This window comes from Stenella coeruleoalba, assembly GCF_951394435.1.
Source record: "Stenella coeruleoalba genome assembly, chromosome: 2".
NCBI lineage: Eukaryota > Metazoa > Chordata > Mammalia > Artiodactyla > Delphinidae > Stenella > Stenella coeruleoalba.
The window spans coordinates 81,633,585-81,654,439 of NC_137147.1; the positions used below are offsets into that span (position 1 = coordinate 81,633,585).

Consider the following 20,855-nt stretch of genomic DNA (forward strand, 5'->3'; position numbering starts at 1 on the left):
GCAATGAACATTGGGGTGCATGTGTCTTTGAATCATGGTTTTCTCTGGCTATATGCCCGGGAGTGGGATTGCTGGGTCATGTGGTAATTCTATTTTTAGTTTCTTGAGGAACCTCCATACTGTTCTCAATAGTGGCTGTATCAATTTACATTCCCACCAACAGTGTAGGAGGGTTCCCTTTTCTCCACACCCTCTCCAGCATTTGTTGTATGTAGATTTTTTGATGATGGCCATAACAAGTGTGAGGTGATACCTCATTGTAGTTTTGATTTGCATTCTCTAATAATTAGTGATATTGAGCATCTTTTCATGTGCTTTTTAGCCATCTGTATGTCTTCTTTGGAGAAATATCTATTTAGATCTTTTGCCCATTTGTTGATTGGGTTGTTTGTTTTTTTGATATTAGGCTGCATGAGCGGTTTGTATATTTTGGAGATTAATCCCTTGTCAGTCACTTTGTTTGCAAATATTTTCTCCCATTCTGTGGGTTTTCTTTTAGTTTTATTGATGATTTCCTTTGCTGTTCAAAAGCTTTTAAGTTTCATTAGGTCCCATTTGTTTTTATTTTCATTACTCTTGGAGGAGGATCAAAAAAGATCTTGCTGCAGTTTATGTCAGTGTTCTGCATATGTTTTCCTCTAAGAGTTTTATAGTATCTGGTCTTACATTTAAGTCTTTAATCCATTTTGAGTTTATTTTTGTGTATGGTGTTAGGGAATGTGCTAATTTCATTCTTTTACATGTAGCTGTCCAGTTTCCCCAGCACCTCTTATTGAAGAGACTGTCTTTTCTCCAGTATATAGTCTTGCTTCCTTTGTCGTAGATTAGGTGACCATGGGTATGTGAGTTTATCTCTGGGCTTTCTATACTGTTCCATTAATCTATATTTCTGTTTCTGTGCCAGTACCATACTGTTTTGATTACTGTAGCTTTGTAGTATAGTCTGAAGTCAGGGAGCCTGATTCCTCCAGCTCCGTTTTTCTTTCTCAAGATTGCCTTGGCTATTCAGGATCTTTTGTGTCTCCATACAAATTGTAACATTTTCTTGTTCTAATTCTGTGAAAAATGCTATTGATAATTTGATAGGGATTGCATCGAATCTGTGGATTACTTTGGGTAGTATAGTCATTTTGACAATATTGATTCTTCCAATCCAAGAACATGGTATATCTTTCCATCTGTTTGTGTCATCTTTGATTTCTTTCATCAATATCTTATAGTTTTCTGAGTACAGGTCTTTTGCCTCCTGAGTACAGGTATTTTATGCGGTGGTAGATGGGATTGTTTCCCTAATTTCTCTTTCTGATCTTTAATTGTTAATGTATAGGAATGCAAGAAATATCTGTGTATTAATTTTATATCCTACAACTTTACCAAATTCATTGATGAGCTCTAGTAGTTTTCTGGGGGCATCTTTAGGATTTTCTATGTATAGTATCATGTCATCTGCAAACAGTGATAGTTTTACTTCTTTTCCTATTTGGATTCCTTTTATTTCTTTTTCTTCTCTGATTGCCATGCCTAGGACTTTTAAATCTATGTTGAATAAAAGTGGAGACAGTGGACATCCTTGTCTTGTTCTTGATCTTAGAGGAAATGCTTTCAGTTTTTCACCATTGAGAATGATGTTTGCTGTGGGTTTGTTGTATATGGCCTTTACTATGTTGAGATATGCTTCCTCTGTGTCCACTTTCTGGAGAGTTTGTATCATAGATGAGTGTTGATTTTTGTCAGAAGCTTTTTCTGCATCTATTGAGATGGTCATATGGTTTTTATTCAGTTTGTTAATGTTGTGTATCACATTGATTTATGTATGTTGAAGAATCCTTATATCCCTGGGATAAATCCCACTTGATCATTGTGTATGATTGTTTTAATGTGTTGTTGCATTTAGTTTACTAGTATTTTGTTGAGGATTTTTGCATCTATATTCATCAGTGATATTGGCCTGTAATTTTCTTTTTTTGTGATATCTTTGTCTGTTTTTGGTATCAGGGTGATGGTGGCCTTGTAGAATGAGCTTGGGGGTTGTTACTTTCTCTGCAAGTTTGAGAAGGATAGGTGTTAACCCTTCTCTAAATGTTTGACAGAATTTGCCTGTGAAGCCATCTGGTCCTGGACTTTTGTTTGTTGGAAGTTTTAAAATCACTGTTTTAATTTCAGTACTTGTGATTGATGTGTTCATATTTTCTATTTCTTCCTGGTTCAGTCTTGGAAGCTTGTATCTTTTTGAGAATTTGTCCATTTCTTCTAGGTTGTCCATTTTATTGGCATATAGTTGCTTGTAGTTAAACAATGAACTCTTTATTATATTTGGAATCCCCTTAGTTATATGTTGATTATTATTATTATTTTACAATTAGACAACAGTTCATTGCAGCACGATTTAAAAAATCTATTTCTTTTCTCATTGCTCTTTTTTTAATGTTTTAATATTCTTCATTTTTAGAGCAGTTAAAGGTTCATAGCAATATTGAACAGAAGGTTTTGAGATTTCCATTTACCTCCTGCCCCCCCCACACATAACCCGCCCATCATCATCCCCCACGAGAGTAGTAAATTTTTGCAGCTGATGAACCTACATTGATACATCATTATTATCCAAAGTCCCATAGTTTATATTAGGTTTCACTCTTGGTGCTGCACATTCTATGGTTTTGAAAAAATACACAAAGACAGGTATCCACCATTATAGTATCCTACAGAATATTTTCACTGCCAGAAAAATCTTCTCTGCTTTGCCTATTCTTCCCTCCCTCCGCACAACCCCTGGCAACCCATTTAATCTTTTTACTATCTCTATAGTTTTGCTTTTTCCAGAATGTCATATAGTTGAAGTCATACAGATTATTATTTTCAGATTAGCTTCTTTCACTTAATAATAGACATTTAAGTTTCCTTCATGCCTTTTTGTCTCACTGATCTTTGATGCCTCCTCTATCATTTATTGCATTCATGCATTTATGAGGCCCTGAATCTCAATTGCCTCTTTTGTTTCATCAATCTATTCCCCCTACCAGTTCCATTTAATTAGACCGAGGTAGGATAGTATAGTGTTATCTATACAACCACTCTAAAAGGATGTTTTGAAGATTAAAGATATGATATTAGATGAAGAATAAATAGCTTGGCTCATTTAACAAGTAGTCAATGAATGTTAACTCTTAAGGCAATGATGATTTAGATATCCCCTACCTCCCTGCCCACCACTCTCCCCCAAAAAATATTCCAGTAGGACTGCAATAAATCTATAAGTTAATTTTGAGGGAAACCAACAATACTCAATGTCCCCATCCAGAAACTTGGTATTTCTGTTTATTCAAGTTTTACTTCTGTTTTTGTAGATTTACTAATGTTTTCTTCTTAAAGGTTCTGTGTGTGTTTTTGGTACAGCTATTTTTAGGTATTTTGCTTTTTGTTAATATGAATGGGATTTTTTTTTCGTTACTTTTTAAATGAGTTGTTACTGGTAGTTATGTAGCCTTTTAGCATCTGTTGGGCTTTTTTTTTTTTTCTCATTCTACTTACAGATTATCAGATATTTGAATGTTTTGCTCCTCTGTTTCTTTGCTTGTGTTATTATCTCCTTTTTTTCTTTCTGAAGATTATGATTGCCATCGCCCTTTTTTAAAATTAATTAATTAATTTGGCTGCGTTGGGTCTTAGTTGTGGCACGTGGGATCTTTGCAGCATGCAGGATCTTTAGTTGCGGCATGCAGGATCTTTGTTATAGTACGTGGGATCTTTAGTTGTGGCATGCAGGATCTTTAGTGTGGCATGCAGGATCTTTTGTTATTGCGTGCGGACTTCTCAGTTGTGGCGCACGGGCTCTAGAGTGCGTGGGCTGAGTAGTTGGGGTACGCAGGCTGAGTTGCCCCACGGCATGTGGGATCTTAGTTCCCTGACAAGGGATGGAACCCACGTCCCCTGCATTGGAAGGTGGAGTCTTAACCACTGGATCACCAGGGAAGTCCCACCATTGCTCTTTCATTGAAATGTTCTTTCGTTCCTTTTTTCCCTGAATTTTGTCATTTAGATAAAAACAGATGACATAGCAAGAATTTACCAGCCTAAGCGTTACGCTTTGTCACCCAAGACAACAATAACCTTGGCACATCTACTTGCTGCCCGTGAAGATCTATCCAAGATCATCAGGACAAGTAGTGGCTCCAGCCGGGAGAAGACAGCATGTGCCATTAATAAGGTTGGTCTTTCTTTCAGTAACAGCGGATAATGAATTTATAATATCCTTGTTTGATGTTTTTACAGATTTAATCCATTTTTCTTTTAATCCTAGTGAACTCCTAGAAAAGAGAGTGGTGGAGGGCCTTCAGTCAATTTAGGCTTAGTAATGTTTTCTGTGTGCATGTTTGTTTGAATTTCTGTATTCATAAATTAAACCACAGTTTTATCTGAATTAGAGGAATTAAGAATTATTTTTATGAATAGCATTAGCAAGAATTATTTGCCTTCTTTCCAATAATGTAATCATTTTTTGTCAGTAAAAATCTGTAGGAGTCATTTCGGGTACTCACATATTCCTTAGATCCTTGGTGTAAAGGGAGGAGTCCATGCTTTGGGTTCACATCCTAGCTCTATCATTTACTTAGAGCAGTCACCTTGGGCAAGTTGCGGAATCTCTTGGAGGTTCCATTTCCTGATTCAGAGTATAGATCCATTGCTCTGACAGTAGTCTTAAATAAGCTCAGAGTCTGAATTTTTTACTTTATGACATTAGCATTAACAATAAACTAATTTAGAATGTTTATATTAGCTTGATTAGCATATACTTACTCTTTATTTAGATAGATCACTCTATGACAAACTACTACAAAAGAGCAAGAAATCAGAAGTAAGGCATTTGGGTAATTTTAAAACATCGTTTCTCACTCAATGCAGTGAGAAAGGTATCCTGTATCAAGGGATAGCTGTATGTAAAGTCAGTTTGCTAATTATTGCTAAGTTAGGCACCAGTGTTTGGGCCTTCCTGCTTCCATTTTAGACCTACCTCCTCTCTTCTTAAAGTGTTCTGTCTTTAAATATGTTACTTAATGTCTTGCATCAGGTTATAAGCTAGTCTTGATGGATCAAGAGTTCTATTTCTTTAAGTGACATTACCCATCTCTTTTCTGAGTTTGTAATTTATAGTCTGGTTATTTGAGGGCAATCTTATGAGATCTTGGAACAGCGTCCCTGTATATCCACCCACATAGCATGTTTGGTGGAGAGACCAATGAAGATAACAACCAAGAAAAAAGCTACTGATATTTTTTGGATTTGGTAATTAGGATGTTATTGCTGACTTTTAAAAGAAAGTTTGCTTGTTCGAACCTTGTCCCACAGTGAGGATGTTGTACTTTTTGTCTTTCATTTATGACATAAAGTAGTAAAACATTATTTTGATTAGAGAATCAAAGGAAGTAGAACACAACTGATTCATAGATCATTTTAGTTGAGGCACTTCTGGTTTACCTTCTTTCCTGAAAGAGACTAGCAGGAAGCTATTTGCTTCCTGTTGGTCTCTGTACACAGGCATATAAAGTAGTTCCTTTCTACAGAAAGTTGGGGACTTAAAGCAAACTCTTCCTTGGTTTATCCTTCAAAGCATTATAAAGCATGGTTAAGGAAGTGTATCAAGTCTCTCTTTTCTCTATAATATAGTAACTAGTATCATTGAAAGTTAGCTTAATTTCTCATAAAAAAGGAATAGTTCAGGCTTCCCTGGTGGCGCAGTGGTTGAGAGTCCGCCTGCCGATGCAGGGGACATGGGTTTGTGCCCCGGTCCGGGAAGATCCCACATGCCGTGGAGCGGCTGGGCCCGTGAGCCATGGCCGCTGAGGCTGCGCATTCGGAGCCTGTGCTCCACAACGGGAGAGGCCACAACAGTGAGAGGCCCGTGTACCGCAAAAAAAAAAAAAAAAAAAGGAATAGTTCATTGAAAATCCTTGTATCTTTTTACAGTGATAACCTTGGATTATAGCCATTATGTTCATCTCTGACTGCATTATACCCACATGTTATCATATATACTTCATACTCTGTTGAAATAAAATGTGCTCAGAAATAGTCTTTTATTGGATAATCTATTACCAAACCAATGGCAATAGAAAGTCCAGAGTTGTTGCATAAACGGATATGAAGTCAATTAATGTAAGGTATGTATTTTATGTATATTGTAAATGTTTTGCTAAAAAAATTTCTTAGTGTGATGGGTACTACATTTGTTATAAAATTTGCTAAACAAATTTAAACAAGTCCTTAAGTTTCAGAAATATTCCCCCACATTGCTTAAAAATAACAGCACATTGTGAGGAATTTGTCACACATCACATTTGTATTTTCAATATTAATTCATACTGCTGTGTCTGATACTTTCATGTCCTTAAATACTTGACTTCTGTTTCTTTATTAGAACAATAACTTCAATATTGCTTGTATCCTTTATGTAAATTTTAACTTTTAAAATATTGGAAACTGAAAGAAGATATTTCTTTACACAGGTGCTGATGGGAAGGGTGCCTGACAGGGGAGGACGGCCGAATGAAATTGAACCACCACCCCCTGAAATGCCCCCTTGGCAAAAGAGACAAGAAGGCGGCGGAAGGGGTGGTTGGGGTGGTGGAGGTGGAGGTAGAGGAGGTGGTGGGAGTGGAAGAGGCGGTTGGGGAGGGGGAGGGGGAGGGGGGTGGGGTGGAGGTGGAGGAGGGGGTGGTAGAGGAGGAGGTTTCCAAGGCAGGGGAGATTATGGTGGAAGAGGGGGCTATGGAGGAAGAGGGGGCTATGGAGGAAGAGGTTATGGAGATCCATATGGAGGAGGTGGAGGAGGTGGTGGTGGATATAGAAGATATTAAAAGCTAAGCATTTAGATAGCAGGCTTACTTCTTAATAGATACATTAGGCATAGTGTTCTAAATAACTACTTGAATGTCATCTTTGAAGTAAACACCATGTTAGATTCCCTGATGATATCATTCTTGAATTGGGTTTAGTATGTAAAGAGCATTGTTTTATACTACTATTTGATCTCTTAGACAAAGTGATGATTTTTTCTGTATTCTGTGTACTCTTGAGCATGTTATGTCTTTTTAAAAAACAAAAAAAAACGAGCAAAAATTATTTTTAAAAGTGTAAATATATTATTACCATCAAACTTGGAAAATAGAAAGTATTTTATTGTCATGATTGAATTTAGATTGTTACCTGTATTTTATTCAGGTCTGAAACACATAAATGACCCCACTTGTAGTGGAAAGGAATATAGACTATTGCCTCATCTGTATTCCTGTGGCTGTGTTTTGTGTTTGTTAATCCTACTTTACAAAATAGGGAAAGGGGCTGATTGATAGTTGTGTTCAGGAGGAAGATTTCTTGACTTTTTCTTTCTTTTATATGAGCAATTCCTCTGGCCAGGTTTGTGTTAAAATTCCATTAATTGAAGCTGAAGTCTGGTTTTTGCTATGCATATTTGATTTATTTTCCAACTGGATTTGAAATCTATATGGTTTTGTTTGACAGCAGAATTAAAGACTGAGGTCAGAATTACTCTAAAGGGACAAAGACATGTACTAATTTTACATGGTGGTGTGAAAAATATTTCTGTAAATTGGTTTCTTCATCATTTGTGCCATCACTTTAGGTCTCCGAATATTAAAAGGCAGGCTGCACTGTGCTACACAGGATTAGGACACTCATATCCAGTTTCAGTAGATCAGAGGCAGGGCCAGGGTATCCCGTGGTAATTCTGATTCTCAGCTAGATTTGGGAAACAAAGGGTTGGGGAATGATTAAATGTGGTTTGGTGTTTGGAGCAGTCGAAGGCTTGAGAATCAGGAGTTGTGAATTCAAATCATGGCACTAGTCCAGGGGTGCTATGGGTTGAAATGGCCATAGCTCTCAAGGATTAATTTGTCCTCATTTGTCAAATAAGGAATGTGATACTTGTACCTTCTCAGGTTGTTTTATAAAGACCTAAGTACAAGTCCAATTTGTTGAGAATTTATAAAGGCCTGTTGTGAATGGTTTAAGAGGTGGCCCAAGTAATGCATTTTTCTCTTAGTGTAGAGAGAGAAAAAGATAGTCACATAAATGTTTTCAATCCCACTTTAAAATCTGTAGGCTCCTGGTCAACTCTTGTGCATAACAACTTTCTGTGGTCTAACCAACTCAACAGATAGAAGGCTGAGTACCTGTGGACAAATGGTATTTGATATTTGGCAGTGTTATTCTTGTTGTTGTTTTGTTTTACAGTAAACCCTGTGGAGAAATCTAAAATAATGTTAAACCTTCACATATTGTGTACACCGCAGTCTTGGCCATGTATTTTTCAAGCTAACCCTTTGAGGAAATTTGTTCAGGATAGGAAAACATAAATTTTTTTGGTTATTCTTAAGCTTAGATTTTAAAAAAATTTTACATGTAATGAAGAGACTTAATTTCATTTGTGATAGTTGAAGAAAAGCCTTTCCATATAAGGAAACACTTTTATCAGTAGCTATGAACTCTGAAAAATAAATAATTTTAAAAAATATATACGCAAAGACCACTGGAGTAAAATATTTCAAAAAAGTTATTACTTAAACTGTTCATTTAAAACCTTTACATTTCTGCTTCATTTCTTTTCAGGAGCTTTAGTTGCTGATACAGGATGGGTTTACAACTACTTTCAGCTTCTTTTATTACTAAAGGTTTATGGCTAATAATGGTAGAAACATTAGTTTATTAATTTCTGTAAGATTTCTTTGTACCTTCATAGGAGTGCTGTTGGGTTATCTGCTACTCACTGTAAATCTTATCCAAGTTTAGCACTTGCTCCTGGAATCTTGTTGGAGCCGGAACCACTCTTATTTACACATTCCTATAAACTTCACTTGAATGAAAAGCTGAGTGGTCTAGAACCTAATATCTTATTCTTCCCTGTGAGGTAGGATTTTCATGAAAATCTTCTTTCAGTAAAAATTTCTTTCATAGAAAAGTTTGCTAAGCAATATCTAGAATAGCAATAAGGCAATTTGGGGCCTTAATGTGAAAGGCCATAATGTGAAAATGCTTTTATAAATTGAATGCAATACAAATGCAGAGTATGATGAATGGCACTTCACTGCTTCCTAAAATCTAACACCTTCTTCTGTGCCACCTCTTCATCATTCTTTTTTGCCTAGTTCTTAATCTTATTTTTTCCTACTACCTCATTTTCCCTCCCCTTTTTTCTTCTCCCTGCCTTGGTCTATCCTGTGGTATCTAATAGCACCTATAGACATGATCTTACTGGGAGTTTCTGGATTAAAGAAGTAACTGACCTGTTACCTGGATTTGTCCATCCATACATAATTACCACAACATTACACATAAGCTCTCGGTAAAAGAAGAGATGAAGTATTTCCTTTTAACCTGTTCCCTTGTGTTCTGCAGATCAGGGAAATCTTGCCTCACTAAACAGAAAAAAACATCTTAAACCAAAAAGCATTTAATTACCTTTATGTGTGTCAAAAGAAGGTATGATAACCCCCAAAATATTTGTGATGGAGAATGTTCTGAGGAATGATACAATCTATACCTTGTAAGGGGCACAGGGTAGAGAGATTTGGAGTGGGAATTGTGGGTGGAGGAGAGGGTAGGTAGTTTAATCTCTCTTCTAGGGCCAAGTTGTCAGTGTGACTTCATTGTTTTGTATGAAGGACTATGAAATGCCAAAATGATAAATATACCACATCCAAGTGTACCAGAATACATTCCACCATGGAATTTGAGTGATTGGAATATGTCCCTGTTCTCCCCCCCCACCCCCCTTCATTGGTCTAGTTAAACAAAAGTTGGCTGATCATTAAGGAAAAATCACAGCTATCTCTAATCACTCTAGATAATCATGAGCATAAATGAATTGCTCTGGGTGATCTGTCCACTAGATTGAACCATCCTCTACCAATTCCATCCATAGCTTCAAAGTTTCTCTTCTTTACTTGCTAGTTTTCTTAGATAGAACTGTGGAATTAAAGCTGAAGCCACAGGAATGACAACCTCAGATTTGTCTCCTTCAGTGTTAAGTATCTGTAGATATAATATTTGGGGATCACTGTAAGTCATTATGCAATAAGATGGGAAAAGGTTGAATATTTCTATATGTTACTACTTCATGTTATAGAAAGATTTAGAAAAATGTATACTGAATAATTAGTTGCTTTGCTTTTCCTTTCAGGAAGACTCAGTTTGGTTTGGTTAACAGAAGTAGGGAGTGGTCTCAGCTGTCGATTATAGTAAAAATTCAGGTGAGGCTTCTATATGTTCATGAACTAGAAGAAACACAGGACATCTATGCCGTAGGGATCCTAATGTCTTTTATCATACAAATATTACACAAAGAAAACTTAGGTATCAAAAAAAACCACCTTTACAATCTGTACATTTGTTTTTTCCTTGCAGTTCTTTTACATTATACATCTTTAAACAGAAATTCACATTTGGCCAGTAAAACAGCAAATCAATTACCAAAGAAAATAAGAAATGACACTGTTGTTAACAAGATTTGTCCTTGTTTCAGCAGATAAATATATGCCCAAATTTATTTCAAGTTGATACAAGACACAAATTTGTATCCTAGGCTTGTTGAACAAAAAATTGGTTTCATATTATTTCTGTAGATTTCATTAATCCCATGTAGTTCAGAGCAAATAATATTAATTTATACACTATACTTATTTGGCCCTTGCTGGACTGTAAAGACTTGTGGTGAAACTACTGCTTCCTATCCATTTCAGTGATAAATTCTGGAATGCTTGAGACTTTCTAGCCATGTTAATTTGACTAATTAAGGAGACTGTGACCTTTTGAATTCCTCTAGATCGCAAATTATTTACATAGAAACTAACCTGGGCTCTGTATTTTGGATCCTGGGTAACAAGAATGAAAAAAATTTAATTGTGTTTCATAACTATGCTTAAAGAAATTGCATTGTACCGTCTTTGGTCAGAGGAAAAGAATAGGTGGAGAATATGAATTTTAAGGATGATTATAAACTCATATTTGTTCCACATAAGGTAAATAAGTAGCAAAGTACTTCTTATAGGATTATATACCAAGTGGTGGACCTAAGCAGCCCTGCTATGGGGATTTCTGAGTTTGGATTTAGAAAAAGGTAGATTTGTGTGTAAAGTGATTCCTTAAATCACTAACTGAAAGCTAGTCACTAGCTTTTTCACTAAAGCTCAGTTCAGTACAAGGAGGTATGCAAATGGGAACTGGTCTTTCATCAAAGAAACTTCTTAAATGATATGAATTCTCCAAGGAAGCTTATACTATATATATAATTTGTTTCTGATTAAGACTTGGTGTTGTTGGCTTTAGGTTTGGAACTTTTGGTTGCTGAGATTATATGCTTGGCAGTTGGTCAACTTGTGTATGAACTTTAAGTCAGCTTGGTGTCAGGCTTTCCAAGCATGGAAGGTAAGTTCTCCCCACCAAAAGAAAATGATCATATGAATTTTTTTTAGAGAAATAAAGAGTCTGACAAAGAAATTTGTGAATAGTTGCCCAGATAATTAAATGAGCCCATTTATCATTAACCTTAACAGAAAACTCACAGGACTCTTGTGATTTTGCCAAACAATACAATTTACATTCTGAGCAATTTCTTGATCTTGTAGCAAACTGAACTTCGTGAATTTGTGTACATGACCAAAAGTCGTTTAACTCACACATTTTACTAAGGAAGAAACAGAATTCCAAGCCACATGCATGACTGATGTTGTATATACATAATATGTACATATGTACATGCTGTCAGCTGTTATTGAAGCCTCTGATCCAATTAGCTTATTTCTAAATAGTATTAATAGTGAAGACAGTACAAGCTCAAATTCAGTTCAGAAACTTCAAGAAAAAAAAATAGGATGGCATATGAGAGTTAAACATTTTTAAAAAGCCATAAATTCTTCCTTCTATCCAGTGTAGATTATATGAGGGACAAACATCATGTTTGCGTTATGTTTGTTTTAGCTAATTAGCCAGCCATGTGTGAGGTGCTAATAGCCACATTTCCAGGTACTTAACTTGGCTACTTCTTTTATGACTCAGACTAAAACTATGAGTTGACCTGTAATTGGATGATGTCATGTTGTTTAATAGTCCCTTCCTGCTCTCCCCAAATTTATGGCTGCATCTCTAGAAGTTCTCTTCTAAGTAGATATCCTCATGTGTGTTAGAACGTAGTGAGGAAGAAGGGGAAAAGGCAAATTGATTAGATCTGAGGTAGTGAAGTGGGAACCAGATTTGTAAAGAATGCTGAAATATAGAGGAAGCGGTTCTACTTTTGGAATGTGAGTATTTTTCCACTATAAGCAAGCTTTGGATGGAACAAAATAAATGCCTCAGGAAAAAATGGGAAGGAAACAAATTCATTTTCCAGGGATTTTAGTTCTAAGGAAGAAGCTGCTGGGCAGGCCACATAGAAGCTATCTTGTCAGAAAACTATAGTCATGTTTTTTATCATGCTTTTGATATTAGTCCCGGTGGTGGGGGGGGTAAATTCTGGTATGAATGGCAAATACTTTGCATTCTTCAGCTTTCCTCCCTTTGATTCAACTGGCTGGAAGAGAAAACCATACCACACAGTTGGAATCTTTTAAGTAACAGAAGAGTAACCAGCTTTCCTTCTTTAAAGTACCCTTTTGAAAGCCAGTCAGTCTAAGGTTTCCCAGGTCTTTGTGTTAAGAGTTTTAGGAAATGAGATCTCTGATACACTCTGCAGTTTGTGCTGCTTGAGTTTCTGGGCTAAGAACAGTCACCCTGCTCCATCTGAGCCAAGACATGATTGCTTCTTGCAAGCTGGAGGGTTTCTATCTTCTTCTGTGCATATTTCAGTTGGATCTTTAGAGCATTATTATCTGCTTTCAGGGTGTTTATTTCCTTTAAAAAAAAAAAAGAATGAGGTATGTTAATAAAGCAGCAACGAATGGCAAATCAGTTACAGTACTGGGAGTACTACACTTGATTGGCATCTATTCACTGTGGCTGAGAATTAAAAAGTGTTTTCAAGGCATGTATTTTGCCCTGAATAAAAAATAACACATTAAATATCAAATGAGCATGTGTAAACAACAATTAGTTTTGTTACATCAAAGATGTGAGTGGCTAGCAGGCAGAATAAACCATTCCTGGGCAATAGATGAATAATGAGAAAATCTTTGAATATTGTGTAACAGACCTAAACTTGGCAGAAATAGTCTTGGTCAGGTCTGAGGTATGAAAGCAGTGACTTGGAATTCTATAATATGTGATATTATAGTTCACATGCGATATTACATATATAATCATATTACATATTTTCTCCTCCAAATCATTGAAAACTAACAGACTCTTGAGAAAGATAAGAATTTTATCCCATCCCCGTAAACTGGGATTTATTTAATTTGCAGTGATTTAGTTATAGAGGCAGCTGTTGATTTCCAGTGTTGTAAGTGGCAGAATTTCATTCTTTGTTTATGGCTGAGTAATATTCCATTGCATGTATGTATATGCATATATATATACATACATCTTCTTTATCAATTCATCTGTTGATGGACACTTAAGTTGCTTCTATATCTTGGCTATTGTAAATAATGGTAAGAACATTGGGGTGTGTGTATCTTTTTCAATTAAGTGTTTTCATTTTCTTTGGATATATACCCAGGAGTGGAATTGCTGGATCATATAGTAGTTTTTTTCAGTCTTTTGAGAAATCTCCATAGTGTTTTCCATATTGGCTGCACCAATTTTCATTCCCCCCAGCAGTGCACGAGGGTTCCCTTTTCTGAACATCCTCATGAGCACTTGTTATCTTGTGTTCTTGATGATAGCCATCCTAATAGGTGTGAGATGATATCTCATTGTGGTTTTTTTTTTTTTCTTTTTTTTGCGGTACAGGGGCCTCTTACTGCTGTGGCCTCTCCCGTTGCGGAGCACAGGCTCCGGACGCGCAGGCTTAGCGGCCATGGCTCATGGGCCCAGCCGCTCCGCGGCATGTGGGATCTTCCCAGACTGGGGCACAAACCCACGTCCCCTGCATCGGCAGGCAGACTCTCAACCACTGCGCCACCAGGGAAGCCCTCATTGTGGTTTTGAATTGCACTTCTCTGATGATGGGTGATGTGGAGTATCTTTTCATGTACCTGTCGGCCATTTGTATGTTTTCTTTGGGAAAAAAGTCTATATAGTTCTTCTGTTTTGTAATCAGATTTTGTTGTTATTGAGTTGTATGAGTTCTTTACATATTTTAAATAACTCCTTACCAGATATATCATTTGCAAATATCTTCCCCCATTCAGTTGATTGCCTTTTCATTTTATTGATGGTTTCCTTGCTGTGCAAAAGCTTTTTAGTTAATGTAGTCCCATTTGATGATTTTTTGCTTTTGGTGTCATATCCAAAAATTCATTGCCAAAGACCAGTGACAAGGAGCTTCTTCCTTCCTTTTTTTCAAGGAGTTTCATAGTATCAGGCTTCATGTTTACCTCTTTGATCCATTTTGAGTGAATTTTTATCAGTGGTGTAAGATGGGGGTCGAATTTCGTTGCTCTGCATGTGCTTATCCAGTTTTCCCAACAACATTTGTGAAGAGACTTTCCTTTCTGCTTGGGTGCTCTGGGCTCCCTTGTTGAATATATTAGTTGACTGTATATGCAGGGGTTTAATTCTGGGCTCTTTTCTGTTCCATTGGTTTATGTGTCTGTTTTTGTGCCAGTACCATACTGTTTTTATTACTGTAGCTTTGTAGTATAATTTGAAATTAAGTGTGGTACCTCCAGCTTTGTGCTCTTGCATCAGGATTACTTTGGTTATTCAGGATCTTTCATGGTTCCATATAAATTTTAGGACTTTTTTTTCTATTTCTGTAAAGAATTCCATTGGCATTTTGATGAGAATTGCATTGAAGCTATAGATTGCTTTGGATAGTATGGATATTTTAAGTCTTTTAAAAAAATTTATTTTGTTGAAGTCTAGTTGATTTACAATGTTGTGTTAGTTTCTGCTATACAGCAAAGTAATTCAGTTATACACATATACATATTCTTTTTTCATATTCTTTTCCATTATGGTTTATCACAGGATATTGAATATAGTTCTCTGTGCTATACAGTAGGACCTTGTTGTTTATCCATTCTGTATGTTAATAGTTTGCATCTGCTAATTCCAAATTCCCAATCGACCCCTCCCCCACCCCTCCCCCACCCCTCCCCCCTTGGCAACCACAAGTCTGTTCTCTGTGTCTGTGAGTCTGTTTCTGTTTCATGGATAAGTTCATTTAGGTCATATTTTAGATTCCACATATGGTAAGTGATATCATATGGTATTTTTCTACGGACTTCACTTAGTATGATAATCTCTAGGTCCATCCATGTTGCTACAAGTGGCATTATTTCATTCTTTTTTATGGCTGAGTAGTATTGCATTGTGTGTATATATATATATATATATATATATATATATACACCACTAAATCCATACTATATCTTTATCCATTCATCTGTTGACGGGCACTTAGGTTGCTTCTGTGTCTTGGCTGTTGTAAATAGTGCTGCTGTGAACAGTGGGGTTCATGTATCTTTTTGAATTATAGTTTTGTCCAGATATATGCCCAGGAATGGGATTGCTGGATCACATGGTAGTTCTACTTTTAGTTTTTTAAGGAACCTCCATACTGTTTTCCATAGTGGTTGTACCAATTTACATTCCCACCAACAGTGTAGGAGGTTCCCTTTTCTCCACACCCTCTCCAGTGTTTATTATTTGTAGACTTTTTAATGATGGCCATTCTGACCAGTGTGAGGTGGTACCTCATTGTAGTTCTGATTTTCATTTCTCTAATAATTAGTGATGATGAGCATCTTTTCATGAGCCTTTTGGCCATCTGTATGTCTCCTTTGGAAGGAAAGAATTCAGGTCTTCTGCCAGACCTTTTAGCAATCTTAATTCTTCTGATCCATGAACACAGGATGTCTTTCTGCAAAGTCTTGTAGTTTTCATTGTAGAAATCTTTCATTTCCTTGATTAAATTTATTCCAATTTTATTGTTTCTGATGCTATTGTGAAGGGGAAAGATTTCTTTTTCAGATGTTTCGTCCTTAGTGTATATAGAAATGCAACTGATTCTATAAGTTGACTTTGTATACTGCAGTTTAACAAAAAATGTTTATTAGCTTCAACAGTTTTTTTTGCTTAATCTTTAGGTTTTTCTATATACAGACTCATCATCTGCAAACAGTGACAGTTTTGCTACATCGTTCCTGATTTGGATGCTTTTTTACTTTCTTGTCTTGCCTAATCGCTGTAGCTGAGACTGTCAGTACTTTAGGTCATATTTTAGATTCCACATGTAAGTGATATTATATGGTATTTTTCTGACTGACTTCACTTAGTATGATAATCTCTAGGTCCCTCCATGTTGCTGCAAGTGGCATTATTTCACTTTTTTATGGCTGAGTAGTATTGCATTGTATGTACATACACCACTAAATCAATACCATATCTTTATCCGTTCATCTATTGATGGGCACTTAGTGGTGAGAGTGTTCTTGATCTTGGTGGAAAAGCTTTGAAATTTTCTCCATTGAGCATAATGTTAGCTGTGGGTTTGTCATATATGGCCCTTATTATGTTGAGGTTTATTCCTTTTATCCAGTCTGAGCAGGGTTTTTATCATGAAATTTTGTCAGATGTTTTTCTGCATCTGTTGAGATGACCACATGATTTTTATCTTTCATTTTACTAATGTGATGATTACATTTATTGATTTGCCTATGTTGAACTGTCTTTGCATGCTAGGGATAAACCCTACTTTTCATGGTGTATAAAAATCTTTTTGATGTGTTCTTGAGTTCAGTATGCTAATATTTTGTTGAGAATTTTTGCATGTATAGTCATCAGTGATACTGGTCTGTAGTTTGGTTTTCTTGTAGTTTCTTTATCTGGCTTCGGTATCAGGGTAAAACTGCCCTCGCAGAATGAGTTTGCAAATATTCCCTCTATTTTTTGGAAGGTTTTAAGAAGGACTGGTGTTAATTCTTTGAGTATTGGGTAGAATTTGCCAGTGAAGCCGTCTGATCCTGGGGTTTTCTGTGTTGGGAGGATTTTGATTACTGATTCAAAGACTTTGTTACTGGTCTGTTCAGATTTTCTGTATTTTTCTTGATTCAGTCGTTTGGTTGTATATTTCTGTAAACGTATTCATTTCTTCTAGGTTATCTAGTTTGTTGGCATATAATTACTCATAATAGTCTCTTATGGGCCTATGTATTTGTGTAGTAACACTTGTAATGTCTCCTTTTGTCATTTTAATTTTACATATTTGAGCCTTCTCCCTCCCTTTCTTTCTCTCCCTCTCTTTCTGGCTGTGTCAGGTCTTAGTTGCAACACGCGGGATCTTCGTTGCGGCATGTGGGACCTTTCATTGCAGTGCATGGGCTCCAGAGCACGTGGGCTTAGTTGCCCCACGGCATGTGGGAATCTTAGTTCCCTGACCAGGGATTGAACCTGCGTCCCGTGCATTGGAAGGCAGATTCTTTACCACTGGACCACCAGGGAAGTCACTCTTTTTTCTTAGTGTGAATAAAGGTTTGTCCATTTTGTTTATCTATCTATCTTTTGTCAGTGTACATGAAGCTTTGGTTTGCTGTGGCGCAACTGGCTGTTTTAAGAGCAGTTACTGCTAAATGATTATCGATTTTATCTTTTTTGTCGATCCTTTCTATTTGTTTTTCTGGTCTCTATTTTATTTATTTCCAGTCTGATCTTTTTCCTCCTGATAGCAGCAAGTTGACGTGGGGCAGGCTCACCAACTCCCTTGGCTTCACAGCCCTCTCTGAGGTCCTGTGAAGCTATTCTCTTCTCTGAAGAACAGGTGGGTAGAAATCTACTGGGTGGTCTGGTGTAAGGTGTAGAGTCACTTTTGTTTGTTTATGAATGACCAGTTTAGCTGTAAATAAAAGGAGAGAGAAAAAAGGAGCAACACATGCCACCGTGATGCTGATGTTGCTGGTCTTCAAGACTTTGAATCTCGTGTTTTTACCTTACTTATACCATACTGATTACCCCCCAAAATATGGGAGGGTAATTTGGGATACATGAGTTGTTTCTCAACATAAATTACCTAGATAGCTGTCTGGTAGCTACTGTGTAATATTGAGTATTTGCTATGTGCCAGGTACTGTGTTACATGATTAATAGAGGTGGATATAGTATCAGACTGGGGATTTGAACCTAAGAGGCTTTGCATTTTCTTTTGTCCTGTGGTGGCTTAGAGGTATACACATACTTAAAATAATGTATAATATTTATTAATTATAATATGAATATTACATATTATTTTAAATACTCTAAAACATGCATAGTGAATTCTGGTCCTTAGGTCCCAATGACAAGGATAAAAGTAAAGAGGGTTTACCAGCTCTGGTATTACCGGGTAGGAATGAATACTGGACCTAACTAACTCAGTCACCTGAAATCTTTCTACCACCCACTTCTTGCAGCAAGAAGTCACTGTTGCCAACAACTACACTGCTCCTTTTACACGGCATGTAAAATGTCAGGATCTGAAGCAAGCTGTAGAGCGCATGGACTGTATTTTACAGAGGACCAAACAGGTCACAGAGTTTATCAGCAGGAGTAAGAAATATCTGGGACTAGAAGCACAGATCTTTGTCCCCAAGACTGAAGTTCTTTCTACTCTATCAAGTTCACTTTTCAAGGTTTCTTTCATTGTTCTTGAAAGTTGATTCTGGCTGCTTCTACCCCTAGAGAGGGCTTTGTGTCACCCGCATCGGAAGATGTTCTGATTGATTGATTCTTAAAGCATGTCTTAAAATAGTCTGAGTGACTACTTTTATTCCAGAAAATCTGTTCTTTTCTCAAGCGTTCCTCCTAATATTATGTTTTTGTTCTAGGCACCAAACCAAGAGTTTCACGTACATTATCTAACATGTTTCTTCAATTCCTGGGGGTCTGACAGGGAAGGTGCAACCCTGAGGACCAGGTAGGGAATCCTGAGAACCTCTTGGGCAGTTTTACTATGTAGTGTGTAGAATTATGTAAGGAATTCTAGCCAGTTAGATGTTGGTTTTGTGTTTGTACTCCAAATGATGTTTTGGGGAAAAAAGGCAGACAGGCCTTACCCTATCTTTGGTAAGAAACTACTGTCCCATGACAAGAGGTCTGTCTAAACCAGCTCTCACCCTGAGCTTTGTACTCTAAACAAAAAGAAGTAATTAGTGATGACCCTATGGAATTGAGTATTTGGACAACTGCCTGTTGTCCCCCGTTGTCCTAGCTCCTACTTTCTTTTTTTCTATTCTTAACCTTATTATCCCCCTTCTCATCAAACCTTGGCATCATATTCTTCTTGGTAAACCTTATTTTGTCTTTTCTAACACCTCCATTAGATAACTTATGATTAGGACATTGTGAGCCTAACAGATAAAAAGCAATTCTGCTACCACAACTGTTACAATTTACTACATTATATTGCTATAGATTATAATCAATGGTGCATTTTCCAACTACTGTTGATTTAGCTGTGTGTGTATGTAAAATCAGCACATCCCTGATGTTTTAGAGAAGAGTTCCCTCATTCCGTATTAAGAAGGAGGCTTTTTCTACAGTGAGCTAAATACTCCCTCCCTTTTTTTTGATAGCACGGTGCTCACCTCCTTTTAGGAAGATGTCCAGGCAACCATGAAGGCCCCCAAAGACCTCTAGGGAGGGAGGATTTAGGCAACTTGCTTTTAAGTCTAGAAAAAGGGTGTGGTGTCACCACAGTAAAGCTGATCAATAGAAAGTGGTTTTTCTCAAGGAGCCTACTGTGCACAGAGCTTTGGGCCCTGGTACCAACACTTCGAGATTGTACCTTTATGGCAATAGGAGCCCTGTCTATCCTGTCCTAGTTACATAATGTGAACCAGGGCCCCCCCACTGGTTTCTTTGAGACAAAGCAGAATCCTTTTTTTCCCCCTTTATCTTTCTAATAATCAACCTGGTCTGAATCTTCAGTTTACATGTTCTTCCCTGGTTGAGCCCCACTTTTCTCAGAGTCTGAAAAAAAGGAAAAGAGGGTACCTGTTCCAGCTCTTGGTAGGTTGGGAGTCTGAGGTGACGGAGCTCCTCCTTTGATTTTATGAGGGATTCTTTATTCTCCCACTTGACGAAAGCCCGCTTTCTGACCAAGACTGGGCTGGGGCATGGAGATGTAGTGCTGGGAAGTACATACAGAGTATCCTGGGCCGTCTTCCTTGGGGAAGATAGCACAAAGTGACTGGAAGGGCCCTCACTGCCAAGCCAAGACAGTGCTTCGGTCTGGGTGGCCTTGTGGGCAACAGTCCTCTTCAACCGAACAGAAATCTTCTGTGAGGACACTCCCATGAGCATGATGGTCCGATCCTTACTTTCTTCATTGTGTTCCACAGCCTCCCCATTAGGGAATGTGAAAGGTCCTTCCTCTGGTGCTGTAGGAAGGTACGTGACATGTTAGTACTTTGGCTCAGAAGAGCAGAGACTCAATATTGACACATTAGTTTCAAATGAGACTTTTCTTATTGGTACAGGAGTTCCATAGGCCCAAAGTGGACTCATTTTCAAGCAGGCAGTTTAGGGGGTAAGGGGGCTGAAATCCAGGGGCCTTGCTGGCCAAGCTATGGCCACTGGTGTCAGGCTGCATCCACCCTGAGGAAAGGCCATCCTTAAAGGCTCCTTTTCTGTTGCTTTTTTCTATTTGCTTGCTTTCTTTTGCTCCCCAAAAGGTAGCGTGCCTAAGATTCCGTCCCAAGCTTTCTGTATATCTAGGGTTTATATTTACCATTTAATAGATAACAGTGATAACCAGTAGTCGGTTTTTT

At 37.3% G+C, this 20,855-nt stretch overlaps 2 protein-coding genes across 6 annotated transcripts in view; one reads left to right on the forward strand and one right to left on the reverse strand.

Moving 5' to 3' along the window:
- FAM98B (family with sequence similarity 98 member B) overlaps positions 1-10,262 on the forward strand; it is a gene marked incomplete at its 3' end in the record, with an annotated part of 36,913 nt that extends 26,651 nt beyond the window's left edge. Inside the window, exons 7-10 of one of the 2 annotated variants that reach the window (XM_079912592.1) lie at positions 4,037-4,204; positions 6,501-6,630; positions 9,409-9,492; positions 10,193-10,262. In XM_079912592.1, coding sequence (XP_079768718.1) covers positions 4,037-4,204; positions 6,501-6,630; positions 9,409-9,467 — 357 coding nt within the window. Of the gene's footprint in view, positions 1-4,036; positions 4,205-6,500; positions 6,852-9,408; positions 9,493-10,192 lie in introns of those variants that run through there. The other variant, XM_079912591.1, reaches the window with a different exon arrangement.
- A 1,133-nt stretch (positions 10,263-11,395) lies between these two features.
- Positions 11,396-20,855, reverse strand: part of RASGRP1 (RAS guanyl releasing protein 1) — an 86,531-nt gene continuing 77,071 nt past the window's right edge. For 2 of the 4 annotated variants that reach the window (XM_079912590.1, XM_079912588.1), the window contains 2 exons: positions 20,080-20,465; positions 11,396-12,897 (listed from right to left, as the gene is read on the reverse strand). In XM_079912590.1, the coding sequence (XP_079768716.1) occupies positions 12,763-12,897; positions 20,080-20,465 (521 nt within the window). In that variant the 3' untranslated portion in view covers positions 11,396-12,762. Of the gene's footprint in view, positions 12,898-18,553; positions 20,466-20,855 lie in introns of those variants that run through there. The other 2 variants (XM_079912589.1, XM_079912587.1) reach the window with 1 other exon arrangement.